General features: G+C 34.5%; 1 protein-coding gene and 1 long non-coding RNA gene across 4 annotated transcripts; one reads left to right on the forward strand and one right to left on the reverse strand.

Annotated features, from left to right (window-relative positions):
* Nucleotides 1-1,690: 1,690 nt before the first annotated feature.
* On the forward strand, nucleotides 1,691-5,952 carry LOC140010997 (uncharacterized). Of its 3 annotated transcripts, none has more exons than XR_011818200.1 (5): nucleotides 1,691-2,042; nucleotides 2,283-2,340; nucleotides 2,495-2,949; nucleotides 3,141-3,336; nucleotides 5,562-5,952. It is a non-coding gene; the product is annotated as an uncharacterized lncRNA (long non-coding RNA). The 3 variants fall into 3 exon arrangements; XR_011818199.1 differs by having other exon boundaries at nucleotides 2,303-2,340; XR_011818201.1 differs by having other exon boundaries at nucleotides 2,303-2,340; nucleotides 3,146-3,336.
* A 3,079-nt stretch (nucleotides 5,953-9,031) lies between these two features.
* Nucleotides 9,032-10,316, reverse strand: LOC113701623 (zinc-finger homeodomain protein 2-like). The gene has a single exon (XM_027222371.2). The coding sequence runs from the start codon at nucleotides 10,089-10,091 to the stop codon at nucleotides 9,333-9,335; it is 759 nt and encodes a 252-aa protein (XP_027078172.1). The 5' UTR covers nucleotides 10,092-10,316; the 3' UTR covers nucleotides 9,032-9,332.
* Nucleotides 10,317-19,047: the final 8,731 nt, after the last annotated feature.

The raw sequence follows: 19,047 nt of genomic DNA on the forward strand, positions 1-19,047 counted from the left end.
TTTGGATTCAAAGTTTATTGGTTTTGATACCAAAAATGATCATTTATGATCCGAACACAGTCTTGTTCAAGATATATCATATATACACTACAGTCTCGTTCAAAAGTCCATTTGCCATGGACAATCACGTCAGCATGTGAAAATGCTTTCCAATAGGCCTTATGTGGATTGTGCTTTAAGGGCAACCCAAAAATTTTCTGCCTTCCACGTAAAGCACGGATAAACACAACTCTAATTTTCTTCAATTAATCCCTATTCAGTTCCCAATTTAATTTCACTTTCTGGACACATACATTTGGCGCCTAAGTTTAAATCAGACAACTGAAATAACGACCTAACGGTCATGTTGTTTCTTAAACATTCCCATTTATGTCATCTTCAATCCTAGTAGACAACATTTGAGGGGTCCAAAATCCCCAGTAAGTCTCCATCATCCTTCGAGATATAAAAGGAGCTGCTCAGTGACATATGATGCAAACAAATCCCAGAATAATCTCCAAAAGGTAGCATCAAAAAGTTAGTCCATTATAGATAATTCAATCTCTTCCTATAAATTTCTTAAGATTTTGATCAGTGTTTTTGCAGAGATCATAGAACTGCACCATTAAAGCTTGACGGGGATAATGTCTGCTGAGGAGCTCAAGATTCGTGGCGAGCTGGAGATGGATGTCGAAAGAGAGCTAGAAGAAGAAATCAAAGAAGGAATATGCCATCTTGCTTTTAGGCTGCAGAGGCTATATCAGCAGCAAAAAGAAAGGAATGCCAAAGAATTATCTAAGCTTGGTATTAAAGGTCATCAACAAGGTAATGCGAGTAGCAAGATTCTGTCTGAGGTTAACATCAATATCAGAATGGAAGGTGGAACAAAGATTGAGATAAAAGAAATCAAGAAACAACCTGGCGGAAATCGCATGAGCACTCTGAAAAGTGAGAGTACTGTGCGAGGAGGAATCAGGCCGGCTACCGATTCTGCCAAGAAATTTGACTGGGCCAAGAGTCTTCGATCAGCTGGTCCGGGTTCTAGAGTTGATTGTTCTAATCAATCTAGAGTACTTGGTAATAAAGCTAAAACAAGTGCTTCTCAGCAGCAGCGTAAGCTGAATATGGGTGTCAGGACAAAAATGCTGGAGCAAAATTTGAAAAAATGAGACGTCTTTTGAGCTGATTTTGGTTTTTCTGAGAGTTTCTTGACTTGAAAATAACGTAATTGTTTGGAGGAACTTTGTGTGTGTGTGCGTGTGCGTGATATAGTATTAAGAAAATCATTTCACTATCCAAACAGCTGGGAGAATGGAGTGCTACATTTTCAGGAAGGAATGAGAGTCGAAACTTGACATATTTTGCTTAAGAGTGTGATTTTGTCGTTGCCCTTTATGTAAAGATTTTGATTGCAAGAATATATTGGCCGGTGCCATTTCTTTTCTCCTTCAAGCTCTCAATTTTTAAGCTCTTAATTTTAGGGTAACAATCAACAATTGTAAGAGAACAAGGGCGGAAAATTGCTCCTGTTTTCTTATTGTCTGGTAAAACTTTGCCCCTTCGGGTTCTCTCCCCACATACAAAAAGAAAAAGCTTATAAACTACCTTGACTTGGAGAATTTCGGGTGGATCTAGTATGCGAATTATAGTTATCAACATATAAGACTAACAGCCGAAGGAGGGTTACTGTTCACAAGCTTTTGGTCGTCCTCACGTGTCAAAGGAAGGTACTATTCACAAGTTTTTGATCGTCCTCACGTGCTCGTCATCCTATTTCGTATTCCAGCTTTCTGTTGCTCTTCCCTCTCAACTCTTCTCATCATCTCATCTCATCTCACATGGGAAATTTCCTTATCTTCCCTCTCAGCTCTTTTCATCTCATCTCATCAATGCACGCACATGCTTTTCCATTTTTTCCTTCTTCGTCTGCTCTGGTTATGAAGGGGTGTGGGGAGAATCTTTCTTAATTGGAATAAGGCGTATTACACAGTGGATTTTATCCTTTGGATTTATGGCCTCCATCCTTTACCTAAGATTTCTTCTTTTCTACCCAACAATTGGAGGTACGATTCCTTCGTATATGGCCTAGGCTGATTTTTCTCCTTCCTATTAAGTTTTTTGCTCTTCCTCTTTATGATTGTGATATTTTTCTGGGGTTCCTCTCCCAGCTGTTTGCATTCTTGCAGAGCTTGATTTTGGTCGGAATTTTCTTCTGTGCCTTTTTTTCTTTTTCTTTTCCTTTGTTATATGTTCGCTTGCATGTTGAATTATACCGATGCTGTTCTTGCCCTTTTATGTTTTAGGTTATTTTGTTGGTTTTCAGGCTAACCTTGTGCATTCGTCTTCCAAATCTGTGTGGAGGTACTATTTTTTTTCCCCTTCTTTTGGAATCGTCTTTTCGTTTGAGCTGTCTTTTCCTTCTACTTTGCACCGGTCTGTTTATGCCTTTTTTTCCTCAAAGGTCGTCGTGGCTGTTCTTCCCTAGCAGTTCAATCTGTGCCTTTTTGTTTGGCAGGAATGGCTACTGCTGCTGCTTCCGTTGTTAGTTTTGAGCCCGAGCTTGGTGCCATTCCATCTGAGCCTTTTAATGCACCGCGTGATATTCTTTCTTTTATCCGCTGGATTTTTGGTGATGACAGCAATTCTCATTTTCCACAGGCAGTTAAGCTTTGGAATACAAGGGATGGCTTGTGGTTTTCCCTTCCCTTATCTTGAAACCAACTGTTTCCATGGTATCCACCCCTTCCATTCAAAGATCCACCTCATCTGTATCAGCCCTTCTTTCTCCCTATCTTGTCCATCATCATCATCAACAATCCAAAACTAATAGCAATAAATCACAAAGATCCAATATTTCACATCTTTGTCTTCTTTCATCGCCTCAAAGGTTTCTCTTTGGACACAGGAAACAGCAAAAACAACGCTACACTATTATCAGCCCATACAGAAGGATCCCGAAACCTAAAAAAGGTTCTGTTTTTCTTCGTTGTCGTTGTTGTTGGTTTTTTTTAAAATTCCTATATGTGTTTATATCCCCGGTTTTAGGCCCTGAAACTTATTTCAAGATTATTTATTTATACTTTCTCTTGAATACTAGGTCAGAGTTTTTTTAATTTACCTTAGCCCTAAAAGTTGAACTTTTTTCATGAATTGGGTTGAAGATTAGTTGATTGACATACAAATGGGGATCGAGAGAAATGCAAGCAAACCAAAAGGTAAAGTGTACGACGAGTCTAAGAGGAATAGGTGAAAGCAGAGTTCAGAAGCTTTATGAAACTTGCAAGGAAGTATTTGCCGATTGTGGCCCTGGTGTTGTACCTTCACCCGATAAAGTTGAGCAGCTTAAGGCTGTTTTAGGTATGATCATCTCTTTGTTCAGGTTCTGTATTCAAGTTTGTGTTTTGTGATCCTTTTCTTTTCCGGGTTGCTTGTTGTTAGGAGCATTTTTTTTGGCTTAGTAGCTAATGTTTTATCATTGTAGTAGTATTAATTTTTTTAAGTAATCCAGCGAGACATAACCTTATTGTGTTTCATTTGATTAAAAATTGTCCCAATTCCGCTTTTCTCTTCAAAATTGGTACTGGTTTCTATTTACACGTTAACATTTGCCCCAGTTCTAATTCCTGTGATTGGTCTAATTAAAAAGGCCAACAAATTTTACAAGAAACACTTTCTAATTATTTTTGTGTTTCCCTTTGATAGGACTGCAATGCAGATTCTTTTTCTGCATTTAATTTTTGTATGTGTTTCTATAAATAAGTCAATGCATATTTTGGAACTTGTTCTTTTCAGAAAATTGCTTGTAGTAATTCTTGCTTCCCTTTTTGTTGGGCATACTGTGGTCTTCAAGAGGGCCAATTAAGTGTCCTTCCATTTGGTTTGGCAACTCAATACGCGTCCAGTTTCTATGCAGTACTATAATGGATTGTGATTACTTATCTATCTCCAAAACCATTGGAATCATAGGGTGTAATTGAAATCTCCTGTAAGCCTCTGACATATGCCATGGAGGTGCTGAAATACAAAACATGAAACCTATATTCTTGTAGATGAAGGACTATCTATTTTGGCTTTCTCATTGTTTAGTTTAATGGAAATCCCTCGAGATATGTTTTTGTTTTTGTTTTTTGGGACTTAAAACAGTAGCATTTGATGTCATTTGGAATCTACAGAACACATTAGAAATTCAAACATTAAAACTTTACATTTGAAATTATAAGCATGATTATGTTTCGTGTAGTTATGTTTGGTTGAGCATACACTCGCTATTGCTCCCTATTAACTTATAAGTTAAGCTTAATTTAATATTCTTCAATTTTATTAGATCTTCCCAAGCTGACCATAGTGACAAAGCTTGTCAGAAGCTCAAAATGTGCTTATAATTTCTGAAAAACCATTTATTTAATACCATTTAGAAAGTTAATATGCAACGAATATTTTGATTCAATATTTCAAACTTGTTTCCCAGCAAATCAGTTTGCATGTTTGCTTGTTGTAGAACAAATTTGCAAATAAGAGTTTTAGCTGGCATGTTAACATGTTTGCATATAAACTAATTCTTTATGTCTATTTTATCTTAAATTAAGTAATAGAAACTGAATAAGCCTGGAGGATTATGATGCAAGGCCTGCTATGGTTTATCAATCTTGCTAGCTTCAGAAGTATAGGAATATTAAGATTTGAGTTGTTTCTAATACATTTCGAAGATGTAAAAATATACTGTTGTGTGCTTGGTTAGTAGTCTCAAGACATATGTGGCAGAGAAACTTGCAACAGAATAGTTGTGCAAGCACTGCAACAAAGATTTTGCCATTGGGTGTTGTACAGGCAGGTTTTATATATGATACTTTTAGAATATGGAAACGTATATTCTTAAATGGTAGCAAATAAACTACAGTTATTATGTCATTTGAAAGTATGATATATTGATCTTTTTACTTTGCTTGCAATATTTATAGGTCAAATGGGAGAGGCTTCAATTGCATTTTGTTGACTTTAACAGATGAGTTTGAGAATTGGCTTATAGGATTGTTAATGCTTTAAGGAGATTAAGCTATCTATTTCTTTAAATGCATATCATATTAAAATCATATCTGTATAGTTATGTTTGGTTGAGCATACACTCTATATTATTTAATTGAAAGTGAAATTCTATTTAAGAATACTGATTATGTATCTATGTAGTTATGCTTGGTTGAGTATACACACGCCACACTATATTTCTCTCTATTAACTTAAAAGTTAATCTTAACTTAATATTCTTCAATATTATTAGTGGTAGGGATGAAATGGTAAGCATTAATGAACTGGCCGATATAGTTCTCAGTTTTGAAGCCATCCATCCACATTGCACTGGGTGTTCATGGTTGTAACTCAAATTACACTCTCAATAAGGAAAAAACTTGATTGGGGCTTCAACTATGATATTGAAGGTATTTATATTGAGCATTACATGGTCAGGCTTCATAGATTCCAAGCTAACTTTTACCTTCTTAAAACCTTGATTTCATTTGTTGTGTTTTTGGTTCTTCACTGGTATAAATAGGATGATAACTAACTGTTCCCTATTGTAATTTTAATAGGATGGGCTGATACTTGCATCTAAAAAGGAGAAAGCTCATGGTGTAGCTTTATCATGGGACTTCTAAGGCATTCAAAACCTAGGCTCAAGTGCAATTTGGCACAGTTTGTGTTGCTGATGGCCACTGGTGAGTGAACTCATAGTTGTTTATGCTTAATGAAGTGAATTTTTGTTGCATGTAATTGTTATACCAAGTGTCAAAATAGAGAAATGTAACATAATAGTCTTCTTTTCGGCTACTAAGGCAAACTGTATATGCTGCCTATGTGAAAAGGGTGCAAGTTTTCTCCTACTATATGTATCTAGCTTTCTTTGACAAGTTTGTGATGATTTGAGGCCGTATATTAGTTTTTGAAATGCTTGTCATGTTGTTGATGTGCATTAGTAATTGGCTTGTGGTATCTAATGAAGTCAATTTCCTTTTTATTTTTCAACAATTTCCTTTTTATTTTTCAACAATTTCCTTTTTATTTTTCAAATTATATACATATTACAAATGCTTCATGGGCATTCATGATAAATTGTCACCGCGCAACGCGCGGTCCATGCCTCCTAGTTATAAATAAATGAATGAACTTCAAGCACGAAATGTTTGCAGAATACAAACATTTCAAGCATGATGACTACCAAAGAAATTTCTTGATTCAGATATGGGCTTTAAATGGACATCGTTCAATGCTTTGCGGAATGAAGCCCAAATTACTTCACCCCAAATTCTCTGAAATTGCATTGTAAAATTGCCCGAGTCAATGTGGATAGCTAGCTAAGAGTGTGTAAATACAAGTGTATTTTACTGTTAATCTACAATAGCCCATACAGATACTACTGAACACAGGGCCCAGAATAGCTTTGAAGGCACAATAAATAAAACCTTTTTCCCCACCTCTAACAGCCCTGAAGCTCTGACACTTGGTCCAGCCTAATGGTGGTCATGTTCTTGCTCTCCATCTAAATTTAAGTTGCATTTCTTAGATTTTGACACTTGGGTCGTTCAAGAAGAAGGAAGATAAATTTCAAGTGCACAATTCCGGGTCAATTAATAAACTTCAAGTGTTTTGACCAAAAAATAATAATAATAAACTTCAAGTGTTTGTTTAGCAAGTTCATCTAATTCATATCCATCAGATTTTTTTTTTTTTTTGGCAAGAGCAGAAATCAACATAAATCTCACAATGCAGGCTTTTCTGTTAGAATGGTTTTTTAAAAGGCTTTTGCATGGCTTCACGGTTCATTTCTTCCCCTTAAACTCAAGAAGTAGTAGGATTCAATGCCAATTCTTTTCTGAACAATTTATGATACTGTCATTGTCACGGGGCACAATCCGACAGCCTTATTCAATCTCACAAGAACTATATGAAAATTTATTTTAAAATCTGATTATATGTTAAAAATCTAGGACCCAGAGTTTAAACAATTCTTGTGAAGACAAATCCTTGCCATTTTAATATGCATAGGTAATAGGAAAATAACTTCACAGCAATGCCCGCATGTTTCCTTTGGAACATCGAAAAGAAACAAAGGAGGAAGAAGAAATATTGGAATTTCGATCCAAGCTTTGGATCTATCGACTCTCTCGAACACGAAGCTTATCCTATAATAATAATGTCTGGATTATTTACCCCCAAAAAAAAAAGTCTGGATTTTTCTGTAAGAACACACAAACACTACTGTTACATTACATATCCATGCACTGGTCACGACACTAGACAACGCTATTCTCTTTCCCAATGAAAAGAATCAAGTGATGCAACAAAACAGGTAATCTCAGAGATGAAGACAACAACATTATTTTAATTGCTCTCCTAACTAATTAATAGTACAAAAAATCTGGTTCAGCTCTTTCCTTCCCGAGATGCACGTCCATCCATGATCCAACACCAGACGTTTTCTAGTAGAATTAATTGATTCTACTTTCTTCCTCAGAATCGAAGGTTACTCAATCATAAGAACCTAGTTGGGCACCACGGAGCAGATTTAAAAACTCTCCTTGACGTAAGTAAGTTAGGGATCAAATACTTTGACCTATATTTTTTTTAGACTTTTTGAAAATTTAACCAACAAGTGTACAGCACCCGTCGTCTGATACGATGATAGTTCAATTTTCCTTGAATTCTCCGTTAATTCTTTTGATCCACCCCTTCTCTTAGGTATAAAATAAGAGTTCAATTTTCCTTGAATTCTCCGTTAATTCTTTTGATCCACCCCTTCTCTTAGGTATAAAATAAGAGTAGAAGTGGAATAAAAATTATTGTGTCGACAAAAACAAAAGAAAATACCAGTTTAAAATACACTCGAAAGACATGTAATGCCATTTCATATTAGTCAATTATCATCATGATATCTTTATCCTTCGGATCGGATTACATGTGCTACCACCATTTTCATCCTCAAAAACATTAACGACTTTTTCTGACTTGCACATTTATTTATAAAGATAAAGAAATAAGTTGAAAAAACGTGTACTAAGGAAAAAAAATATATTATACTAGCAAGGAAAGAATGCTTACTAAGGAAAAAATAATGGGCCTATTTGACAAGTAAATTTTTGACCAAATTTGTCTATTACTACAAGTTTTTTAACAACTTTAGTCACAGTAACTTTAAAAAACTTATCAAAATTTTTAAAAGTATACACTTCAAAATATTCAAAAATTTACACACTTTAAAAAAACTATTTTACAACTTCTACAATAAACTGCAGTAAAGTTTTAGACAAACACCCAGAACAACTTATTTGTCAAACGGAACTAATATTATGCTAGCTAGGACAAAATGTGTACTAAGGAAAAAATAAGTACTTGCATTCTTGCACTAGGAAATTCAATTCAACTGAAAAAAGAAAGAAAGACAAAATGTTACAAGAACTCTAGCATTGCAAGTGAAACAGTCAAGAAAGGCAGGTTTGATATTTAATGGTGCACTGAATTGAACTAGCTAGAGATGATGTACCACCTCCTACTGGTCCTTATGGGCATTGTACTTAGTCAAGCAAAGCAATGCTCCAACGCCATTCTCATGAATCATTATATTATCACAGAAAAGAAAGGGATTGAGAGTGGAGAACGAGGAAGCACGACAATGAATGCAAGCATACGATCGGCGTCTGAAGATGGGAAGAAAAAAGTGCATACATTGAATTCCATAAAACCCCAGGCCAACATCTCATGAGTTTGCCAGTTTGGAATTCAGGACTCGTCCTCCCTAACCTTAAAGCTTCCGAACCACCTTCCATGGCACAATCAAAGCACACTGTGCCAGTGGTGGCACAAGCAAACTTCTTTTCCAATACTCAACACTTCAACTATATTCATTCCATGCTTCAATCAAAGCACATTTTGCCAGTGGCGGAACAAGCAAACTTGTCTTCCAATGCTCAATACTTCAACTAGATTCATTAGGATTGCACCAACATTTAACTCAATAATAGCTAGTAATATATGTATCCAGACACACCAAAAAAAAAAAAAAGAATCCAACAAAAAAGAAAAAACTGAAATAGCAAATTAAAACGATACCAAGTCTTAGAATATAACATGAAATCTAAAGAAAGTCCTGACTTAGTTAAACTAATTAAAGACTAAAACTAGAACTGAAATTTCCCTCACAACCCCATCTCAACTTTTCTTAAACCTTCTCCTTCTACTTACAAGCAATATGTAATATATAACATATGAGTAACAAAATAAACCCTCCAATATAGTGGCCAACTAGAAATAGATAACCATAATGATTCTTCCCCTCTTCAGCTACCATTTTTTTTCCTTTTCTTTAACTAGGGTTTCTTACCAAGGGTATGCTTGTTATTATGCATCCAAACTTTAAGCACCTGCCTTTTGATTCCAAGCTCATTGCATAATTGCTGCACCGCTTCTTCGTCTTGCTTTTGAATCTTCCACCCCAACTTTTCAGCTAAATCTGACATCTTCTCCTTCTGCTCCTGGCTAAATTTGGTCCGAAACCGCTTTTTCGACGACCCCACAAACCCTCCACCACCACCGCCACTCCCGCCGCCGCCGCTGGTGTTCATGTTTGACATGTCCTCGTGCTCCCCTCCACCGGAAATCGAAGGCAGGGCTAGCGGCCTATTCTGCTGGGGAGGTGACACGTGGAGGTACCCCGATGGGGTACGGTAAGTTAAAAGTTGCGGCGGATGCGGCGGTGGTTGCTGGTGGTAGTGGTGGTGGTATAAATGAAAAGGGTCGTGGGGGGGCAGGCCGGGGAGGGCTTCTTTGCGGTGGAAGTTACGGTGGCAGTTGCAGGCGGCGCATTTGAGTGCGTCGAGTGTTCCTTCAGCTCCAGCAGCTAAGAACTCGCCGCAGCCATCGACGGCGTGGCCGCCAATGCCGACGGCATGGTTCTTTAAGCATTCTCGGTACCTGGGCTTTCTCTGGGAGGTTGGCTCAGCTGACATTTCCACTGGGCTTGGTACTTTGTTGGAGACCCGAGTGGAGTTCGAGTTGCCCAGTGAGTCGTAACTCGGACCCAGCTCCATCTCAACTCCTTCATTCTCTTCTTGATCCTCAAACTCCATGTTTTCTTAGCTAAATTGACTACCTAATTATCTCCCAAGTCACTACTTTTTTGTATCTGTATAAATAGTTGACAGTACTTACTCTAACTTAAACCCTAGGAGAGAGAGTTACCGTCTACCTGAAAATGCCTTATCTTTTAACTCATGGAATTAGGATGATAAGACAAATGAGAAATTGTGGACAAAAATCTTCTTCATCATGGGCTCAACTTATCTAATCTGTTTATCCTACATTAAATGTATTTTAAATTAAATGCCTTTGTATTTATCCTTTTATATAATATAAAAGAAAAGCACACATATGTATTGGGATCTGTAATATAATAATACTAGTTAGTTTTAAATGAAAAGTAATGCAAGTATTCAGTATTCTTTTTTTTTTTTTTACTATTTCAAGTGTATTTACTGTAAGATGAAAAGCATATTTTGCAGTTTTAAACGTTCTATACAGCGCGATTATATTCATTTGAACAAATTGTAACTCTATTTCATTAATAGTATAAATTATCTTAAACATGGGCCTTATTTGGCAGATAAGTTTTTTACCAAGTTTGTCTGCTATAAATTTTTTAAAAACTTTAACTACAGTAATCTTTAAAAACTTCTCAAAATTTTTGAACTATACACTTCAAAATATTTTTTAAAAAAAACACACATTTAAAAATTTTTTTAAAAACTTCTACAGTAAATTTTTAGACAAACACCCAAAAAATTCACTTGCCAAACGGGGCCATAGTTTAAGCATAAACACTTATTTGCGAGTTTCATATTTGACGTTGAAAATAATGTACATCACATTTTTAAATTTCAAAATTCGGCCAATCAAAATCATGGGCCTTCTGACCATAATGTCTCTAATTCAACATTTGCTTAGGAGTTCGGACCAATATGCTATTCGAGATCGAAGATTGAAAATTGAACTACAGATTCTACTTTCACCCAAAAAAATTACAAAATCTACTACTATTAGTGCATGAAAACACACTAAATTTTGGCTACATACCCATAAGTAGACATTAGTGCATACCATATGTGCACTACATAGTACTCCGATGTACCAGTACCAGTCATTGATTATCAAATAAAAATGATAAAGTCATCTTTCACCTGATAGGCTCTCACCTTTACTTGAACAAAGATTATCAATAATATTAGTATGAGGTCACTATTTTTTGGTTTAATATATACAACCGTTACGGAAGATCATATTGACATATCAATATAACCGTTTGATTGTTTAGCGTATCTAACCGTTTAAACATTACGAAGTACCATCTACTCATATCAAGTGATGCAAATGGAATATCTAATATTTCCTTATGATAGATCATAGATGAGAATAGATCATAGATAAGCTTACTTCAATCTTCCTTCTTTTTTTTTTTTTTTGGTTGTTTCACAAACCAGCACTTAGAAATTAAAATTCTTTCTGTCTTTCCTTCCAGAAAGAATTCCATGGTCACCGGCTACTGCCGGTAAGGAATTAGGGAGTAAAATTGCCACACTGTTTTAATCTCAGTCATTTTGTTTTTCTCACTTTCCAGCGAAGTGTAAAATACTACCTAGTGCAGACACAGAGTATGTGGTGCAGTACAGTACTATCAGTTTTGCAGAGAAAAGCAGCCCAAAAAAAAAAAGAAATTTCACAAAAGAAATTTAAGCCACGCGCTTTTCCTCATTCTCGCATCATCATTCATCACAAAGTTCATAACTGATGCGCACGCATTTCCGTACCAAACGATTGAAGTGACGTCTGCATGGGCCCACACTGCTACAATCAGGAGTCAGGAGAAGGAGGCGCGTGGATAGCGGCGCGTTAAAAACAATACATAGTAAGCCGTGGAAGAAGAGGGTGGTAAGTAGGGTTGAAAGACGAAACAAATTACTTAATACTTAAGTCGAGTTGAATTTGATAAGAATTTGTTTTGAGTTTGGTTTGTTAATTACTCAAATCAAAGATGAACAATAATATTTTATGGTCGATAACATTCAAATTCGATAAAAAAATTCATTTAGATTTGATTCAACAAAAAAATTAAAATTGAACAAAATTTCAATTTTGTTAAAATAATAAAATTGATTATGGTCATTTACACCTCTAGTGATAGTGTCTCTCATCGTGGTGGGTTACCAAGGAAGCCCAAAAAAAATTAAAATTGAACAAAATTTTAACTTCGTTAAAATAATAAAATTCGTTATGATCATTTACACCCTAGTTTATGTCTCTAGTCATGGTGGGTTACCAAGGAAGCCAACTCAGGATTTACCCAGTAAAACTTTGTTGGAATTTAAGGGAGTGGTGTTGTATTATAAAAAAAGTTAGGGTAAATTACCCAAGAAATTTCTGAAAGTATAAAATATAATCATTACCTTTTAATTCTTTATTTATTTTAAGTTTTAAATTAACCTCTCAATAATAATAAAAATGTCAAATTTTATTGCTCCTATTTTTTAAACTATGGGTATCATAAATTCTTAGATGTAAGATAATTGGGTAAAAAACAAAAAAAATCCCCTGTGGTAAATCTAATACACAGAAAAGCCCCCCATGGTTTCAAAATATACAACACGACCCCTCATGTTTTGAACTAAATTGTAAAGGTAACGGAATCCGTTAAACTTAACGGAAATAGACGAAATGACCAAAATGCCCTGATATAATTAAGCAAAAGACAGCTCAAACAAATCATTTGTTTTATTATCTAAATAAAGAGAATTGAGGGTTAAGGGGTAGAATAGATATATTTGATAAAAATTAGGTATAATTTTTTTTTTTAGATTCCAAAAAGTCATTTTCGTTAAATTTATCGAATTCCGTCACCTTTACAATTTAGTTCAAAGCATGAGGTGTCGTATTGTATATTTTGAAATCATATGGGGCTTTTCTGTGTATTGGGTTTACCACAGGGAGTTTTTTTTGTTTTTTACCTAAGATAATTAGACGAGAGAATATACGCATTATTTACTACCCAAAAAAAATGCACTATTAAGTCATGCATAAATACTATAATACTAAATTTGAATATTAGAACCATAGGAACAATAGATTTAAAAATTAGAACAATAATGTAAAGAAATCAAGAGTTGTTTTTATATGCATTTATTGGCAAATGAATATGTATTTGCCCACATTCTATTTTGCACAGCAATTTGTGATAAAATGGCAAAATTATTCCTTTTAAGGACATGTTCTCAACAAAATTTTCATGTGATGTTAAAAAATTTGTTATATGATGTGCTTTTCCTTTCAACTTTGACTTGTTTTAAGTTCAAAAAAAATCAAAATTAGAAGTCACAAGACATTTGTTTTTCAAAATTTAATTAATTTTGAATTTTCAAAAATCAACTGTTGTAAAAAGCAAAATCAATTGTGCAACAGGTCTAAGGATGCGTTTGATAAAACTGAAGCTTGAAAACTGAAATCTAAAGTATGAATCTATTAAATTATTGAATTGTTAAATACTAAATTTGATACATTTGAGTGTATATCACATTCAATAATAAGTGAATAGTTTATCACTTAATTTTGGAGATAAATTTTGCATAAACAATTCAATGCCACCTAATTAATTCAGATGTTTTATTTTTGGTATCAAACATGTCTAAATATATTAAGATCTGAATCAATTACATTTAAGTATTGAACTGTGTTATCAAACGGGACCTAAGTCTAGCTTGCATTTGAACTAAAGAAAGGCAAATTTTCATTTTATTTAAAGGAAAAATAGTTCAAAACGTTTCTCATATTTTGCCAAATAAATTATTTCATCATTCACATAAAAAATGGTAACTTTACTTATCTTACAAAATTAAGTCAAAAAAAATTGGTTCAAACGTAAATTTTTTTTGTCACTTTTTGCCTTGAATCCATTACGTGTCGTACACATGATCATCTGTATTTAAAGGCAAAAAAGTTAGATTCCATTTATAATTAAATAAATGACCCAATCTATATTTATTTTTATCTCTAAAAAGGTAACGTCCGACTCGAACCATATCCATATTTTTCTCTTAAAAATGTGGGATCAAATCAAATCCAATCCATATTTATTTTTGCAACTAAAATAATGGGATACAACTTTTTGTGCATAAAAATAATTGCATGTAGGTCACAAGTTGATTTAAAGTTTAAAGGTGGTCGAAAATTTTGATTAAAATGAAATTTTGCTAATTTGAATTTATAAGAAACGTAACATTAACATTTTAAAAGTAAATGATAAAATATAAATAACATTTTAAACTATTTTTATTTATTTAAAAATCACTGAGAAATTAAAATCCAGACTGTGACAATAACGTCACCAACCATATTTAATATCACCCATGTTAATTAAAATGAAGCCTACAATTTTGTGATTGTGAGTAATGGGGTGAAAATGGGTGGCTGGAATTTGTGTTCGGAGGTTGCGTCTAAAGGTTGAAAAGTGGGAATTTTCTGCACTGTAAAAAAATGAGAGGAAGACGAGTAGAAGACGTCAACAGAAACAGCTGCGTTTTTGCTGAAAAATGTGTATTTAATGGGTTGTTCGGTGCAAACATACTGTACGATACAAGGTTTGGTTGATAAATTTCACGCGCTGTGTTGGTCAGGGTGTTTTTCACGCGCTAAGGATTTTATCAGATTATTGGAAAGAGAATTTAGTACGAGGAAGCAAGGAACAAGCGTTTAATGGCATAGAATCGATTACTACTCATTATTGTATCGTAGTTTCCTGATGAATTGTGCGAAAATAAATTTTCATTTTCTCACACAAATTTATTTACTACTTAAATCATAAAAGTATTTTTAACAATTTTTTTTCATATATATTACATCAAAAAAAAGTATCACAGTAGTATTAATTATTTTGAAAAATTATTTCAAATAATCTCTTATCCAGACACCCGTTGTCTAAAGGAAGTAACAATTTGCTAAGTTGTCACTTCCATTGCCTAAGTTGAACATATTACACTGATGATTTGTTATCGTGAATGTACAATAATATGCTTTATGTATTAAATGGTTGTCCAATGCTCAATCATCCAGCATGTTTTGTTTTATGTGTTTTGCAATATGACAATAATATGCTGAGAGGGGTACCCACTAGGGTTTACAGCAAATTATGCCATGGGTTGATTATAGCAAATTATGTGAATATTAATGCTTGAGGTCTCCTTCAAAGGGGGGAAAAGGAGAAAAGATGGACTTCTTGTAGTTACTACAACTTCTGACCTATGTAATAACCTATACCCAAAACTTCTCAAACATTAAAAACAAAAAAGTATAGAAATCCAAAACCCTCTGATCTTTCGAGTACAAGCACATTAAATCAGACATATATAAGTTTGTTGCACCTTATAACTAAAAATACTTTTAGACCAATCAAAATATTTACTCAATATGAGGTTGCAGTGACTTATATGGAAAAATACTAACGTCATAGAACTTTCAATGGTGGTACTAATTAAGTACTTGAGTATGTTATTTGGATGCCCACTCAGGCAAGTGCTCATATTCTTAGAGAATGTGTAATTTTTAATTTTTGAGATGCATTTATGTCCTTATCCAGTTCGTAATTTATGATAAAATGACCCAAAACTTTTGAACAAGTACTTCTAATTAAAAGTTCCAAATATGAGTTTTTGTTAAAAGCACTTTCAGTATTTTAATTTTTACTGATAAATTTATGGAATGATGTTCATCAAATATCTCAAAAGCACCTCTATCATCCAATAGTATGTTTTTAACAAAAATACTTATTTGGAAAGCCAATTTTGATTGTTCATTTTCGTAACCTTATTTGGAAAGCCAATTTTTTTTCAAAAATTTTTATATTTTTCGTGAATATATTTATCAATAATTATTTTATTTCACATGTATCAAATCGCTATAATACGTTTTTTCTACAAAAACTCTTAAAAATGGCCATCCAAAAAAAATGTGGAGTTAAAACTGATCGAAAAGAGGTAATTATATTCAGCAATGAAACAGATCTTTTTTGGTCCTAAAAGTGAAGCTAATTTTATCCTGTTTTCAGACAGAAAGAATGGGGTTCATGTGTTTCCTTGGACTGCCAACCAGAGAGATGGATGAAAGACATATGACTAGACATGCTGACATACATACACAGCCCCTCAACCAAACACACAGACACACACACACACACGCAATCACAGCACACACTACCCCAACAGACGGACACACACTACTCTGTCAGCTGGAGGGAAACCAATGTAGCAGCATACAATTCTGTTCATCATATCGTCCACAGAGACAAAAATAAATATTAAAGGACACCACGCAAGGACCCAATTCCCATTTCTGTTACTTTTGTTTCCTTTATCGTTCTTGACCAAATTCCATGCATGCATACTTGCTTACAAGAAAGATGACACAAAAACCATCTTATTCGATACTTCAGGGGCTTAAATCTTTTGTTTGGGGCAATTATACTCTTGATGATTTCAGGGTTTCGTTGTTCATCAGGTATAAGTCAGTAAATTGAAAGACAAAGATCGGAGCAGTGTGTGCTGTGTTTTTTTCCTTCTCTCAGTTGATAAAGGATAGAAAGTGAGAGAATAAGGGGGAAAAAGGGCAATATATGATTGTGACAAGACGAGAAATCAGTGGGGGCGACCCTGATTTCCATTTCCAATCCTTCTTCCATTCCCAGGCACAGCCTCCGTCCCCACAATTCTCTCCTCTTTCACCATCATCTCCATCATATGCTCTTGTCCTTGTCTCCATTTGCTTGTTTCTACATGTAACTTTTTTTTATTGATCACTATTACCACAAAAATGACTTGTAACAACTGTTAAACGACTCATATGAAATTCCAGGCACCCTAATTAGTTTACTATTTTTACCTTTATATCTTTTGTCAGTTTTGCGCCCTGATATTCTCTCTTTCTTCCGTGTTATGTGCCCAAGGATTATCAAAAGGTCTCAAGTTACTACAATGATAAGCATACACTGTCAATAAAATTAGATGAGAATTGTACGCCTGCATTGAAAGTGCACATATTATTGTTTGTATCTCTAGGCAATTCCAAACGGTTAGTAACTAAAAGATGAGTGATTTTAAAATAATAGATTTTTCTTCAAACATCAATATATTATTTTACCTACTCTCAAACTATGGGAAAAGGGGAACCCAATCCAACTCTCTCTAAATTATTTAAAAAGAGAGTTTTTAAGAGAACGAAAAGATCCTGATTCGATTGCTATTTTCTGCAGAAATATTCTACATTCTGAATGAATATTTTTTTTTTATACGTTTCTAAATCACATATTTGTCTCTTATACCATCACATCCTAAAAAGTATTAAAATGATTTCTTTTCAAAAACTCTTGAAAAATTTCAATCCAAACAAACCTTCTCATATATGCATGCATCAGGGGAGGCTTGAACCCTCAAACCGGTACACAATAAGGACTTTAAAAAGATCTTTCTGGCCAACATCTAAAATACTAATAGATTGGAATACAATTTTAACATGTAACGTGTCTGAAATAAAATTTTGGGTGCAGTGTAACAATAGTAGTGTTACGGGGAAAATTGACAGCACAAATAGAAACAGCAAAGGGTGATAAAGATTATAACCGCAATCATGACAAATCTCAAACGGGATGGATGTTAACATAAATAACCCTACATGGTTGATTTTTCATACCAGATCAGGGGGCATTTGGCATGCAATCCCATATGGTGGAGATAACAGGGAAAATGAGAGAGATTTAATGGCCCACCAATAACAGTGGTTTGGTTGACGATGCATGTAACGAGGACAAAGCTGCATTGCTTTATTCCAGAAAGCTTCTATTCATCATTGCTCGTGTTGTATGTTCTTTTCTTTTTATTTTTAGATCTCAGGTCTCCATATCTAAGGTAGCTAGCTAGAAAAACAGAGTAATTCTGATTGTTTGAATCAAAGCAAGCTAACAAACAAGTAGCATTAATTTACTTTATATCTCACGAAAGCTGAGTTACAATCAAGCCGAACTCGTTCGACGAATGCACTTTATCTATTTTATCTCTAAGCACATTTGAGATACTACGTCAATACAAACAAGTGCATCCCCTCCATATAAACGTTTCTCCTGCTATGGCAAATATTTTTTCTGGAGGATTATGGAATGGAGGGTACAATCTCAAGAGACTTGGCATAGTGACATTCAACACTGCCTTTGAGAACCTGCTAGGTTTTCAACTTGTTAACGAGAGCAAAGCAAAAGATGTTCGTCCAAATTACACTAATTCACCTACTAGTTGTTTAAAGAATGCCAAAATAGTGAATATTAGCCTATTATTAGGTAGCTGGGTACAAGATAGGTTACAAAACATGTGCAGGAAATGTTTGCCCCTGGCAAAGAGTACTTCTGGAATTGACCTTAGTAGCAATTGGAATCAGTAGTCCAAAGGAAATGACCTTAGTAGCAATTGACTTTAGTAGCAATAGGAATCAGTAGGTTTGGCCCATACGTACTGAGCAGCTTGAGCCCTAGCTCTTCTTAGCCATTGAACAAAACCCTTCTTTTTTCTTTTTTCATTTTTTGGCCCTTTTAGATCACTGAACCAATTCCTTGGTCGTTAACATCAAAATTGTTAATAACTTCTCTATGTGCACCTGCAATTTCTGAAACAATTAGTAGTATTAGACAAATGAAAATAATGCATCAATATCACAATAATCTTGCTCCTAAAAAATAGAACTTTTTCAAAGGTGAGGGTGACATTTGACTTGATGCAAGTCTAAATAATTGGTGCATGTGAGTGTTGCAGGGATAGCAGCAAGGAAGGCTTCAGTCAGATCAGATTTTGTTAGTTGCAGTGGTCTAGCATAGTATGGCCCCATCATTATTTTGTGATGTGTATGGGTTTTGAGGAAGCTACACACAAAGCCAAGGAATCAAACACTTCTATGTTTGGGCTGACAGTCTCAAATGCTTCCTCCACTACCATCCACCTTTCACTC

The sequence above is a fragment of the Coffea arabica genome, chromosome 7e (assembly GCF_036785885.1).
Source record: "Coffea arabica cultivar ET-39 chromosome 7e, Coffea Arabica ET-39 HiFi, whole genome shotgun sequence".
Classification (NCBI taxonomy): domain Eukaryota; kingdom Viridiplantae; phylum Streptophyta; class Magnoliopsida; order Gentianales; family Rubiaceae; genus Coffea; species Coffea arabica.